General features: G+C 36.1%; 1 protein-coding gene and 1 long non-coding RNA gene across 2 annotated transcripts; one reads left to right on the forward strand and one right to left on the reverse strand.

The window, feature by feature from the left end:
• Positions 1-356: 356 nt before the first annotated feature.
• Positions 357-4631, forward strand: LOC145097093 (uncharacterized). The gene is made up of 2 exons (XR_013704224.1): positions 357-4224; positions 4338-4631. It is a non-coding gene; the product is annotated as an uncharacterized LOC145097093 (long non-coding RNA).
• A 914-nt stretch (positions 4632-5545) lies between these two features.
• On the reverse strand, positions 5546-9489 carry LOC145097095 (systemin receptor SR160-like). The gene has a single exon (XM_079034594.1). It carries the CDS (start codon positions 9267-9269, stop codon positions 5733-5735), a length of 3537 nt encoding a protein of 1178 aa, XP_078890720.1. The 5' UTR covers positions 9270-9489; the 3' UTR covers positions 5546-5732.
• Between the last annotated feature and the right edge of the window lie 6059 nt (positions 9490-15548).

The raw sequence follows: 15548 nt of genomic DNA on the forward strand, positions 1-15548 counted from the left end.
ATTTATATTTGTATGGATTCTTGATTTTAACAAAAGAGTAAAAAAAATGGTTGGCCTATGTTGAAGCTTTAAAGGTATGTAGATGTCAAATTCAATGATACTCACCTAATACAATCATCAATATATCAAGTAAAAACTAAACAACCTTATATATGTTCAAATTAAGTGCTTAATGTATTAACCCGATTAACCCAATCATATTAACCTGAACCCGATTGACCCGTATCTTAGTAGGGTCGGGTTGTAGGTTAAATTATTTTTTATGAAAATTCGATTAACCGAAAACCCTATTGAGTTGACCTGGTTAACAGCCGTACATCCGAACCATGGGTCTTTTTTCTAAGTAGAAATGTTAATTTTGGACTAGGCTCGTGAATAGTGTCAATATTGAGCCTAGCTGAAACCAGTTGTTTCCAGCCGATCCTCTTCGATGTTTAGCGCTAGTTTTTTCCACTACAGGCCCGTGTCCTCTCTGCTTACTGTTCTTATCAGCTTGCCACATTTTGAACGGATTCCAGATTGGTATTCGATTCCTCGATTTTGCGTCGGGTTCCACTTCTATACCATCGATTCTGTCAATCGACTTTCATTTCTATTGGACTCCACGATTTTGCGTCTTCCCTAAAAGGGTTTCGCCTTTATAGCACCGTCAGTTGCAGTCGGGTGGATTTCGCCGTTGATTGCAGCCAGGTGGATTTCATGGTTGTTCCGTTGGATTTATGGGTTGATCGCTTCCTCGATTTTGCGTTATCTCTCGCTTCTTTCTGTTCGTTGGTATGTTCTTTCTATGGTTTTCGATTGTCGGCTTTATTCTCTGCTTTGATTCTTTTCTGTTTGATGTTTCTTTATATATCTTTGTGTTTGTCTTTGATTGCGCCCTCTTCGATTGAATCCTTTACATTCTTTATGCTTCGATTTGTTTTTGACATAATCTTAAAAAGGAATCTATTTCACCTAATCCACACATGATTTGTAGGTTTATATCAATATGATCACCAACTGTTTGAATTTATTCCTTAAAGAACTTTTGTTTATATAAGTCCTTACAATTTCATACTTTAAACATGACACTGATATATTATATGGGAAAATGAAAGCATACAATCTCTCTTCCCTGGCAGAATTCTTACCTGAAGTAGAGCCTTCAAAGCAACCAACCAACTTTAATATTGAATTCCTTATTTGATTCCTAGAAAGTCTTGATTGAAAAATACAATGCTTTAACAAGAAAAAATATACATTTTAACAGATTAAGGATTATGAAAGTATGATGCTATATTAGCAAAACAAATGGAAGTACGTTGTTATACGTTGCATTTACTCCTTGCTTGGTTAAATGCAAAAAATAGTAATGCATTTTCATTTGTTTATCAAATTATACGACCTAACTTTGATTTTATTTGTTAATTTAATTCAATGGTTTATTAACAAAAAAAACATTTAGAGTAAAATTTCAAAACTTAGGAATTAGAAGCAAAGTATGATGTTGTATTAGACATAAAAGTGGAAGTTCATATTTATATCTTTTGTTCGTCACACAACAACTAGCTCAGAAGCTGATCAAAACCTATGAAGAAATGATCCAGACTATTAAGGATAACCAATAAACGTATCACATTCAATTTAACGATGCTTATGTCTTTAGTTTATTGTAGTAACCAACTGTTTTGGAAACCTTTTGTATTGCCCTCAAATGTAATGGAAAAAGCTATGAATTCGAAGCAAATCTTACAAAAGACTTACTGGCCCATGTGGAGCATGGGTCTCCCACTAGTTCTAATTAACAAAAGAAATGATACAATATACTGAAAACGTTTCAAAATATTTTTTTAAAAAGCAATGACAGAAATTTTAGCTTCTCTCAAAGTTGGGCTAAAAAAAATTACTGTTTTTGACAAAAACAAGATGGATTTCAAATTTCGGTTAAAACCGGTAAAAAACTAAAAGTTGGATGTGATTTTAGAATTATTTAAAAATAAATAAAAAGAAAAACAACATAAAGGAGATGTAGCTGGTGTTGGCGGGTTTCGAACACTCATCATCCTTTACAATAATAACCAAAACGCTTACCATTAAGTTTGGAAAGATTATATTAAAATACATGCAAACATTAACTTTAATAATCTTTTATTTTCACTCATTCTTCAAAAAACTTAGGACATTGTGATCATTCACTTCTTAATTTTAATTTTAATTTTTTTAATATTTTTATATCAATATTATGTCTTTTTGTAGAGTTTTAAATAAATTTTAATATATTTAAATAATTTTAGTGTATATATTATTTAATAAAATCTAAAAAAAAAATGTAAAAGAAATCAGACATTGGCTAATAAGACGAATAAAGGATCTTCACATGCTGATTCACCACACCCGAAACTGCACTGACGGTGTGGTGTTCCTGGGTGCGGTTTCGTCCAGCTCAGCACACCGCATGATGCGGTTCTTGGTACACCGACACACCATGCATGAATGACTAGCAGCAGTGGCACCAAAAAAAATCTCAATCAATTATAATAACATAAAATTTTAAAAATTACAAGTGCATTAAATATAACCAATTAGTAGTTAAAGAACTTACATTTTAAATTTGACATCTATGTGTACATATTTTTTTAAAGCGATCAATTACATCTTCGATCTTAACTTTCATAAAGGCATCTTTTTCAGCATCACAAATCAAGGCATTGTTCAAAAAAATCATCACATTTTATTAGGCAAATCCGTCTTCAATAACTTCATCGAGGAAAAACGTATTTCTAGTGTTGCGGTCGCGACGGGTAAAACTAAAATCAATTTTAATGACCTATAAAACCATAGGATAAGAACGACGTTTTTTCATTTCCACCATTAAATGAGAAAGGCCGATAATTCCCTTCAAGCTAGTGTACTAGTCATCTTTATGCAAAGAGTAATAACATATCTCAAACCATCAAATTGCATCCTCTCGGAATCATTGAAATTATTTTTGTACAACTCACTCAACCTCAAAACTTTGTTTTGTCAAATTTAGCAAATAAATCACATGGACTCGAAGTCCCCATCTATTGGGTGTTTATTTCACTAAATCGGTCTCGTATTCTAATTAGATGTTTATTTCACTAAATTGGTACCCGAATTCTATAAATTGCATATCCACAATAGTAACTTCAAAATGAAATTATAGTATTTTTGGTCTTACAGCTTCTCATAGTGTAATTTGCATAACCACAATGATGTTCAACTTCAAAATGAAATTATATTAATTTTGGTCCTACGGCTTCTCGGAGTGACATGATTTCCGATCACATCCACAATATTCATATTATGTTTTTGACAAAAAGAGAATACTTTCGACGGAGTTTTATCAAACCTCATGTTTCTTAAAGATTTCAATACATCCATCGTCTCTCTAACCAAAGAAGTCACTTCTAAAATGTCTTGATTTTTTTTTTAAGATGCTTTGACAATACTTCGTTTGGTGTAAAACTTCATATATCAAATGTAAATAAAACACGAAATCAAGTGTTTTGAAATATATTAAGATATTGTATGCTTGATTTCAGTTATTTAAAGTGGATCACTCATCTTCAACATAAAAAATAACTTCCGCAAATAAGTTCATCAAACGTTTGATTGTTTTGCAATGTGAACCCAATCTTGTATATCCCACTCAAATAAGAGAAATCTATCGATATAACCCTCTTCCGATTTCAAGTTCACCGTTATCAATTTCATTTTGCACCTGTAACTCTCCTCCTGTAACATGTCTTTTCTTTTACATGAACCACATACCACATTAACCGGCAAAGAAATTTTCTTAAAGAAGTCTTCAACACCATCGTGGTTTTGTGCTACACCCATAATAACTGACTAAACTTTGTGTGCAAAGCAATGTAGATAATGTGTTGAATCATTATCTTGTAATATCAAAACTTTCAAATTGTTGAATGAACCTCGTATATTAGTTCCCTATCATATTTTCCTCTTGATGGTTATTATAACATTTGAATGTGTTTCATATGGATTGAGCTTCAATTATCGGTGACGTCAGTATTTACGTGAAGGAGCTTCTATAAGAATCAATGATTTTCATAACGAACTAGAGGCAACAACATAGTGGTCTTTAATTCAAAATTCATCAAGCTTTCATCCATTGACACCCACACGTCAGTGTTTCCTCGACATGTGAAAGAATGATTGTGTATGAGCATTGCTCCTATCCCTAAAAACCACCCCGCAAAGGTAACCAAAGCTCTTTCCACCATAATTAGAGTTGCGTATCTTGATTAAGCGAATGATTATTAAAACTTTGTTGGGTTTGGTATTAAAACTTTGTTGGGTTTGGAATTGTGTAGGTGGAGGTACGCAAGAAAGAAAGGATGAGTGTTAACATCTACATGTTGCGTGGTGTCAACCAGGGATGTTGCGATCGACATTGAGGGCTTCAGATAAACTTGGGATGAATATTTAGCAACCACTAATAAGTTGTTTAGATAGGTTTTCTTTGGATGTATTTCGAGCCATCAATTTCGTTTTGTAGAAACCACATGTTGAATGCTTCCATGAAGGTCTCGAAGGAGACTACAAAGTGCAACGGTGGAGAGACAATTTAAGTCGATTAAAAAGGAATTATTTACCATGCCATCAAATGCAAGTTTCTTTAAACATATTTAAAAACAACTTCATTTCCATGTGAAGCCGATGTGCACTATGTCTCTCCAGTAGAGCTACCAATGGGTCGACCTAGGTTGCGTTCAGGTTGAATTCATTTATTAATTAGGTTGGAGATTTCAACCCTATTCAACCTATTTATTTAAATGGATTGGTATTTCCAATTCAATCCAACCTGTCAGATAAATGGTTTGCGATTGAGTTGACTTATTTATGTAGTTCCCAACCCAACTTATTAGATAAATAGGTTAAACTTGGTTTAACCCATCTAAAATAAAAATTTTAATAAATTAACTAAAGATTACACCACTTAAATTAGTTATAAACTTAAATAAAATTTCAAACATGACAAAAGTACAATCTTAATTCACAAATACAAATATATTGTTCAAATTATATTAAAATGTTTAATTCCAAAGTGATTTTGGAAAATAACTAATATTGTTGGCACAAAAAATAAAACATGAGAATTATGATTTTATTTTTTTAAAATATAAATAATTATACAACACTATAATTATTAAATTAAATATATTAAAGTTACAGGTTAAAAATAGGTTGTTAATTTTACCCAACTATTAATTAAAAAAGATAAATATGGGTCCCATCTAACATAAATGGTTGAAAATGTCACTCAACTTGCTAATTTTAGGTTGCTGGGTTTTGGTTGGCGGGCGTGATCGATTTTTACGGGCTCTAGCTCAAATGATCTCAACAACCTCCGGCTACCAGCAACCTATTCAATTTTAATGCTTTCTCTATTTAAGAAAAAAAAAAAAAAAAAAAAAAAAAATCGATCCAGTTGGCCGATCTTCTCTATTCAATTTGAAAAAAAAAAAAAAATTTGTTGTCCTGTATCATTTTCCCCGTAAAGTCTAAAGAGACCAATGTATGAGCAAAAACAAACTTCCCACCTGTTCTCGGGCTTCTGTACAACTTGATCAAAACTCCTTTTATGTATATCACAAAGGTTATCCCAAAGTGACTAAAATAATACATACATCACCTAAGACAAACTACCAAACAGCCAATCGGCCTAATGTACAACCTCAAATACATAACATACAACAATCTCCCCATCACTGTGTGCTCAGTTCACCATCTTCTTTTATCGTCATCTCAACGCTAAAACTCCCGCCATCCATCGACACAGTCGACCCCGCCTGAATCTCTTTAAACATCGCCATAACTTGAATCATCGTCGGTCGTTTCCATGGCCGATCTTCTAAACACGCACAAGCAACCCCCAAATGCTGTAAAAGCTCAATTTCTAAACCCGGATCTTCCCTCAACAAATCCGGGTCAAAAACATCACTAAGTTTAAGCTTCGCATGTTGTTTCACCCATCCAACCAGATTATTATTATCCCCAAAATCCGGTGAATCTGTCGGCTGTTTTCCGGTCAATAACTCGAGCAAAACCACCCCAAAACTATAAACATCACCTCTCGTGGAACACCGGAAACTTTGGTAGTATTCCGGTGGGACATACCCCGGTGTTCCCGCCAATGTGCTCACGCTTAAATGCGTGTCCATGGCACTCATATGGCGGGCCATCCCGAAATCAGACACCCGGGCCTCAAGATTTTCATCTAGCAAAACATTGCTAGATTTCATGTCACGGTGGATGATATGCGGGTTGCAATTGTGATGTAGGAAAGCTAACCCGCGGGCCGACCCGATCGCGATCTTTCTCCTTGTGGGCCAGTCCAATTTGATCCTGGTTTTTGATCGGTTTTGTAAAACCATGTCTAAGCTTCCGAATTTCATGTACTCGTATACTAATAACCGTTCGTCTCCGACTTTACAATATCCTAGTAACGGTACGAGGTTACGGTGTTTGATTTTTCCGATTGTTTCCATTTCGGCCATGAATTCGCGGTCGCCTTGACCGCTTACGTTGATTAGTTTCTTGATGGCGACTGTGGTCCCGTCTTTTAACTCGGCCCGGTATACGTCGCCGAACCCACCGGACCCGATTAGGGTTTCGTCGTGGAACCCATTTGTGGCGGCCAGGAGGTCAGCAAACGTAAGCTTTTTTAGCGGCTTTTCAAACGCCGCGAGGCTTATGCTTAAAGCCTCGCGGTTGGTTGTGAGCCGCCACGCGCCGCTCCTCTGGCCGCCAGATAATGAGTTTCCGCCACCTTCAGTGGCGGAATCCGAGTCTCTGGCGCTCTTTTGTAGGTGTTTCTTGATCTCCACCCCCACCATCGCCACCGCGAAGATGCAGAAGATGGAGAATGACAACCCCATCGCGATACTTCCGGCGAGGGAGACTTGTCGCTGGTTCCGGCCACCGGAACCGGCAGCTAAAGGTTGCTTGCACTTGGGTAAAGGATACCCGCATAAGCCGGAGTTATTTAAGAAACTTTTTTGGGGGAATGTATCGAATGGGGTTGATTCGGGTATCAATCCGGAAAGGTTGTTGTTTGATAAATCGACCTCACCGAGCAATGTGAGACTGGTTAACGAATTCGGGATTGATCCGTTGAGATAATTATATGATAAATCAAGGATCGCAACGTTTTTTAAACTCCCCAGTGCTTGAGGGATTGAACCAGTGAGATTGTTATGGCCTAAATTCAATATGAAGAGATAGAACATTGCCCCGAGCTCCATGGGGATGTTGCCATGAAGATTATTATGGGAAAGATCAAGAAACATCATCGATCCATTATGGTTAAATGTTGGCTCAGTGATTCCTTTGTAAACCCTAGTGAAATTACATGGATGTCGCTTTGACATCCTACCCAGATCGTCTTCTCGAATCCCACCAAATTCCAGTAAATTTCCGGCACCATGGCATTGGCTGCTCCCATCGTTCTTTATGTAAACATATGGTTTTCCGGTGAGATAAGCATCAGCAATTTGGCCGGATTGTTTGAACAAATCAGGTGGGATTGTCCCGGATAATTCATTGGTGTTGAGATCTAACCAAATTAAGCTCTTACAATCGCCAAGTTCTGACGGAATATTGCCTGAGAAGGAGTTGTTCCCGAGCTTTAGAATGGCTAGATTTGATAAACTACCAAGGGACGCCGGAATCTCGCCGGATAATTTATTGTTTGAAAGAGAAATCCAGTTGAGATTGGTGCAGTTGCTCAATGTCGGTGGGATTGACCCAATTAAATAATTGAAATCAAGAATGAGATTCTGGAGAGGTTGAATGTACATGAGTTCTTGTGGGATTTCACCTTCCAATTCGTTGAACCAGATAATCAAATCTTGAAGCTTTGATAAATACCTGAAACTTGAAGGGATTTCTCCGGTGAGATAATTGAAGCTCAGGTCAAGAGAAACCAGTTGAGAACAGTTGCTGAGAGTTGAAGGTATTGGACTCGTGAACCAATTGTTTTGAAGGTACAACTCCTTTAAGCTTGTAGTTGTACCTTGACATAATCCAGAAGGGATTCCGCCGGAGATTTTGTTGGAACTCAAATCTAAAGTCTCCAAATTGGTCATTTTTGAGAAAGATTCCGGCAAGAAACCGATGAAATGATTGAAAGATAACACCAGTGTCTTCAAGTTACTAATTTCCAAAACGGTTTCAATGGGTAGCTCACCGGAGAAATTATTTCGGGAGAAATCAAGTAGTTGAAGCGAAGAACATGATTTTAAGCCGTCGGGAACGGCGCCGGAAAGGTTGTTACCGGAAACATTCAGTTCAACGAGCATTGGGCATAGATTGAGGAGGTGTGGAGGAACCCTACCTTGGAAATGATTGGTGGCGAGATACAGAAACTGGAGGCTCCCGTCCACCGGAAAAGATGGTATCTCGCCGGCGAACTGGTTCTGAGTGAGATTAAGGAAGCTGAGACGCTTGCAAGACGATAAAGAACCAGATATGTCACCGGAAAACTTGTTGGATGATAAATCTAGATACTGTAAACTCGAGCAATCACGAAATGAAAGAAACCCAGATGAGAAATTGTTTGCAGACAGATCTAAGTACTCTAAGTTGGGGCAATCGAACTCCGGCAACTCTCCGGCGACTTTGTTTCCTTTTATTGACAAATGTCGAAGCTCCCCACACCCATTTGATAGGATCCACTGGACAACATTTGGTTTCCCCCATGAAATCCGATTGTAAGAAAGATCAATAACCTGAATAGAAAGCCCAATCGGTTTCAACTCGCCATTGAAATCGATCGAGTTTCTTGACAAGTTCAGAGAGCTGAGCTTCGGGCACGCCGTCAACAAGGTAGCCTCGGAAAACGAGCCTGAAACACCATTTTCAGCCAAATCCATGGCGACGAGATCTCGACTACACTGAGATCTCGAACTCCAAACCAAAGAACCAGTAAGATTACAGTTCTTAAGAACCAAGGTTTCAAGATTTGGAAGTGTCATCAAATTCGAAGAAACTAAACGGAAATCGGAGCTCAAATCAGTCCCACTAAGATCTATAGACGAAACTCTCGAGTCTTTGCACGAAACGCCACTGAAATTGCACGGGTGGTTTCCAGACAGCCAATTCGTCAAAAGATTTGGCTTTTTAAGCAAAGATTTGAACGACAAGAGCTGGTGAGATTCATCAACGTCACCATGAACACAAACTAGAGAGAGAAACAAGATAAAAACAAAACTAAATCTGTTAAAGCTATAAACTTGCATCATCTTCAGGTTGCAGTTTGTTACATGTTGGGTGTTCTTGATTATCAGAAGATTAACAGTATAAGTGATCAACTTCCATTATTTCAATTTGCACAAAGCACCAATAGCTTTAGAGAGAGAAAATAGGATTGGGTTTTAGAGATAGAGAGAGAGAGAGAAGAATAGTCAAACACAAGAATAAATTTAGGAGGAGGGAAGGGCGTGGACACAGTTGGTGCTCACATGCCATGTGACCCATCTTCAGTTTTGTATGGAGATCGATGATGTGAGAAGGAAAACCCTGTAAGTACAACATCAACAGCATAACATACAAGTCATGGAAGCATCATTGCATTGAAAAAGGAGTTTATATTAAAATAATTTGAGGTTTATTGTGCTGTAATCTTCCTCAAAGTAAGATTTCCAGACACAAGAATACAAATGCACGAAAAATGCAAGTGTGCAACTTCAGTAAAACATCGTACAACTGGAATTTGTTGTGTTCCCTTTCATTTTCTCAAGAGTGCTAAATTAAATAATAAAAAAGTACAAAGCTCATTTCACAAAGTACAAATTTATTATACAAAATTAACCTGTACATTGCATTCTACAAAATTTACGAATATAACATAAAAAAATTAGGATTTTCTCCCTCAAAAGCAGTATTTGGAAATCCACAAATACCAAATCTAGAGGAGAGTACACCTCTCAAACACACAAAATTCGTATAATATATAACATGAAAAGTTAAAAAGGAAGGTACAAGTCCAAAAACATAGAGTACAACTGAAGAAAGTATAAAGGCATTGGCAAAATGGAATGATAAAATAAATAAAAAGGCAGTGAGTTTGTCGCTCTAGGTTTCCGTGTACGTGTGACCAAGGATAGATCCACCCACAATCGCTATCTTACTTTTATTGAGATTCCATGCTCCCCTTTCAATTAATTGTCTTTATCCTCCATCTTCATAAAACCTCAATTAACTAAGATTCATTAAAGCATTGATTATACAACTTTGTGTTCAATCAATTTGATATCTAAATGTTTTATTTACCAGTTTTCTGGCTTTTATGTTTATAAAATTTTCTATTGCTATAAAAAATATCTATAAGTTGACATTAGTAATGCATATATACTGTTTTTTACATGTAAAGTTTTTATGAGTATGTTTTTCATTTTATCTATGTTTAGTAATAGCAACCAATACTATTGTTACACAATTAGAGATAGCGTTTTTAGTGGAAATTTATGTATGTATAATTTGCAAAATCACTAATTATAGTACAATCACGCTCGGTCCATTAGTTTTTCTTGCCCAGGGCGAAAATGCTTAATTATACCCATTTATTTGTACCAATAATGTTTCAATTTTAAGTTTATACCAAAAATCGTTTAAGACAGTAAATTTTAACCATAATTGTCCACAAATATGCTTCATGGTGATTACATTCAGTATAATTTAAGACTAACCCTTTTCTAGTGATAAGCCTAGAACCATTCATCAGTTTTTCCCTACATCTCCATATGTTGTTGTGGTTCTTCACTTTTATAACACTTTACTTTCTCATCCAAGTACCACTAACGATGGTACTGTAATCCAAAAGCAACATGCTTTATCACCCTTAAATACTGTAACGCTCTAAAAATTCAAGCAAATTTAAACTTTTCAAAAACAATCCAGTTTCGTTAAGTCATTACAAAAAGGTTTTCAATATAATTATTATCAGAGTCTTCCCAGAACCATATCATAAAACATAAACATAAGGAGCGGTACGATCACACATTCGCCTTGCCACGGTCTCCTAAAGTACCTGAAAAACATTAAACCACAACTGTAAGCCTGAAAGCTTAGTGAGATACCCCCAAAATACCAACCACATATACCACGCATAACATATCATAACCGAACAGAACAGCCATGCACTTCGGGTCTACTGTGTGACTGGTCCGTCGCACCGGGCCTTCAGTCCACCTGGTCCACCCTCCGAGTCTAGCCATATTCATCGAGTCTGCAGTGTGGTAGGTCCACCCGCACCGGGCCTTCAACCCACCTGGTCCACTCTCTGAGTCTACAGTATGACTGGTCCGCCCGCACCGGGCCTTCAGTCGGCCTGGTCCACTCTCCGAGCCTCGGCACTTCTGGTCCGCCCTCGTGGGGCCTACAGCCTATCCGGACCGCTTGCTGGGCCTTCGGGATAACCGGTCCACCCTGGGTATGTTGGCCTACAGCACAAAGCAGGACCCGCCTCAACCCAACCCCAGTCCAACAACCATGTGCACATAAACATACAATCATATAACAATACGCATCCAATCAAACCTATGACGCGACTCATGCCAAATCTCTAGCCCGACTCGCCGAGTCCAACGTGAAGTTCCATAATCTCGAGTCACAGAGCCACTCCCTTACTCCAAACACTTGATCTGGGTCCCTATGGTTCATTAGCAATATAAAGCTGCTACCTTTACATGCTTCCATGACCCATTCATCAAAAACCAAGTTAAAATGGAACTTAACTCATTAAGGCTGGCTCTTGCATGGCTAATCAAAGGGCTTTCTTCACATAGAATCCATATGGAACTCAGATCTGGAGTTTCAACTCCAGATCTAACTCATGCATCAAGATCTCAACATGAATTCTTCCAAACAAACCCTAAAGCTCCAAAAATGTGGATCTAGAAGGAATAAAGCCAAAATGACGAATCCTTACCTCAAAACAACCTCCAACTGAAGAGTAAACCAAATCTCCTAAAGCCTCCTTGATCCAAGCTCCTTAGTCTTGAAGATTTCTTATTAAATCACTTATCCAACCTCCAAAATGCTCCCAAGGCTCTTCTCACACATCTATAAGGGCTTCTGGAACTCAAGGGAGGGTAAAGAGGCTGGGGAGAGGGTATTATGTTCTTTATATAGGGCTCAACCCCTGGGATTAGGGTTTTCTCCATACAGCACCAACTCGCCGAGTCCACCCATGTGACTCGCCGAGTTGGTCACTTAACATGTGACCCGCAACGCGACTCGACTCATCGAGTCTATCCATCGACTCGCCGAGTCGACCTTCTTATTTACACTTTTAGCCCTTCAACTTTATTTCTAAATTTCTGGGATGTTACAAATACTTTTGGATGGGCAATTCCTGGCAATATTTTACCGACTTCAAATCATGCAGACCATAGAAGTTGTCTTGCAGTTATTACATTTTTGTGTACTAAAAAGTAGTTAAAGTTGTGCATAGGAAAAAAGATTAATTATGTTGTCTCTATTGAATATGCCATTGAAATAAAACGAATGATAAATATGACAATGTATGATTGTAAGGCTAGACTCTAAGACAAGAATGGCGAGACATTTTGTAAACACCGTGATAAGGCAATGCTGCATAAGAACTGTTATGATTTTCCATTAATATTATTGCTAGTTGCAAACAAAAGCATAAAAAAAAATCAACTTTTGATAAACAATTTGAGAAAGATAATATGTCTTACTAATGTATAATTGGATTTCATAATTAGACATGGAACTATTAACAGTAAACCTCTATTCATTTAATCAATGACATGAAACAAAAATTAAAGAAAACATGATTTGCCTGAGACTAAGGAGTGAGATGTTAAATGCACAGTATTAGATTAAAGAGGGGAGCAGTGCAAAATTTAATTTATAAAGAGAGGCTGAAAGCAAAACCATAAAAGCAAAACCAAACCAAAAGTTTTTTTCATTTGCTTTGCTTCCAATGAAATCTCCAATCAGCATGAAAAATCATAGAAAGATCTAAGACCAAGTCATGAAGAATTAGAGAAATATTCATCTAAAATAATATTTTTTTGAACAGGTCTTTATTTTTGAGAGATTGACGATGGGTGGTGGTTGTCAGGAATCCAAAAAATAAATATCAGAGAAAGATGGAGGAAAAAAGTGTGCGTTCTTATAGCACCTTGTGACATCCCCAATTTTCACGGCCAGAAAAGACCGATTTTGTTTATGCTTTATAAAAATCAGAGTACTCTTTTTTTTTTTATTAAAAGTGTTGTGGAATTTGTCCCCAGAAAAACATGATAATTACGTTATCAAAACATTTCCGAATAAATGTATTTTTTTTATTCATTTTAAAACATTGGGATGTCATCATCGATACAGGAACATAAGCATAAACATAACTTACATTTATTTACACTAGTGATCTACATGTCTTTTAAATCTCTCAATGTAAAGTAGCTTCGTATCGACACCTGTGATACAAATAAGCTAGAGTGAGTCAGGTTGGGAAACCTGGTGAGTACATAGGGTTTTCAACCAACAATAATATAATTATTATATTTAAACATCAAACAATCAACCCAATTACCCATTCTCATTATATTCTTAAGAATTTACCCTAAGATCAGCTATTTCTCATTAATTCATTCCTAAGGATTATCCGAAGGAATATGTACAAAGTCCATTGTTTTCAATGACACAGCTATCAAGCACAGCTGCTAGTTCTATCACTTAGGTGCAGCTGCCAGAATTAGGACATTTTCTATGAGGCGATTCTGCCGGTATTGACCTTTAAACGCTACTGTCATGGTCATAAGGCTCTATATTAGGCGCAACTGTCAATACTGTCCTTAGAGCGCAGTTGCTAGGACGTTTACCGTAGATCTAAAATATCTACGGGTTGTGGCGCATCTACCAATGCTTATCTATAGGGTACTAGGTCTATTGCTGCCAATGTTTACCTATAGGGCACTAGGTCCATACTACTAATGTTCCTCTATTTCAGCTTTTATCCCTCATCATTCATCTGCTCATGTTTTACCAAACATATTTTGTAGATATAAAATACTTTATACAGTTTACATCATTTAAAACATGTATAAAAATCTTTCACCAGCATAGACAGCAAGTATTCAGACAATATGCACACATAACACGTAATTTATATTAAAATACTTCATATCTATATGTAAGATGAAAGGGACTATGCACTCACCTGATTAGGTGGTGACTCGGCACTCGGACAACACTTTGTTACTCTTAAAACAATTTCCTTAACAAAACCTAGTATCAATATGACTAGGGTTTAGTCTGACGTTAATCGTGACTAATTAATAGTCTAGTTATTATTATTATTATTATTATTATTATTATTATTATATAAGCGTTAAATAACACTCAATATAACTCATAATAATAGCTCAAATAATTATATTAAGGTCCTAATAATGTTACTATAATTAATTAGAAGCTATATTAAAAATAGCGTAGGCGTAGCTCACTTACAGCGGATTTTTCGCAAAACCGGGCTTCGCTGGAGCAGCGTTCCCGAGCCGAAAGGCTCTTTTCTTAGAGCCGTCGGGCGCTCCGGGGCTTCCGCCTCGTGCTTGGGAGTTACCCTAGGCTTTGGGGGGTTAGGGAGGCTTAGAGAGAGAGAGAGAGTTTAGAGAGAGAAAGAAGAGGGTTGAGAGGTGAGGAAATTAGGGAACCCGACACCTTTATTTATAGGGTGAAATCCTAACGGACTCGTCAAGTCGGTGCCACGTATCATCATCTAGGGCCGGCCCTGAGTAGAATCCGTCCTAATTATATTTTATAGTTTTATAGATAAAAATGCATTTTTGGAATGATTTCGTAAAAGAGAAAAGTTTGTATAAAAAATTAAAAATAAAGAAATTAAATATCATTCTACTTTTTATTCCTATAAATCTTTCAATCTAATTAAATGATAACATGTGTAACATTTAATATTCATTTAATTATATTTTAATATATACTAATATGACGCATGTCATCATTTAATTGGGTAAAAGTATTGGTATGAACAAAAAATAAGACGATATTTAATTTCTTATAAAAATATATATATAAGAAAATTATAAAAATTAATTTTCTACAAAAATGAGTAATTTTATGTAATATATAAAATAACTAAATTAATGAAATAAATAGAATCTATAGAAAAATGTTTCAACCACATTATAATTGTAAAAAAAAAAGGACGTAAAAGAGTAGAAAACGAATTTTCATAAAACACATGCTTAAAAATGTGAAGGTTTGAAAAGTTGCAAAATTGTATTTTTCCCAAAACAAAATTGTAAAAGTATTTCTAAAAATCAAAGTTATAAGAAAGTTACTTTCTAAAGATTGTCATATATATATATATATATATATATATATATATATATATATATATATATATATATATATATATATATATATATTTTCAGGTTCATTTGAGACCAAGTTAATTTTGTGAGACCGTGAGACCAAAATCTAAAAATAATTTTAAAATGTAAAATAAAAGGAAAAATCCAAAAAAAAAA

Source organism: Lactuca serriola, chromosome 4, assembly GCF_051521515.1.
Source record: "Lactuca serriola cultivar US96UC23 chromosome 4, Lser_US96UC23_V15, whole genome shotgun sequence".
In the NCBI taxonomy this organism is placed as follows: Eukaryota; Viridiplantae; Streptophyta; class Magnoliopsida; order Asterales; family Asteraceae; genus Lactuca; species Lactuca serriola.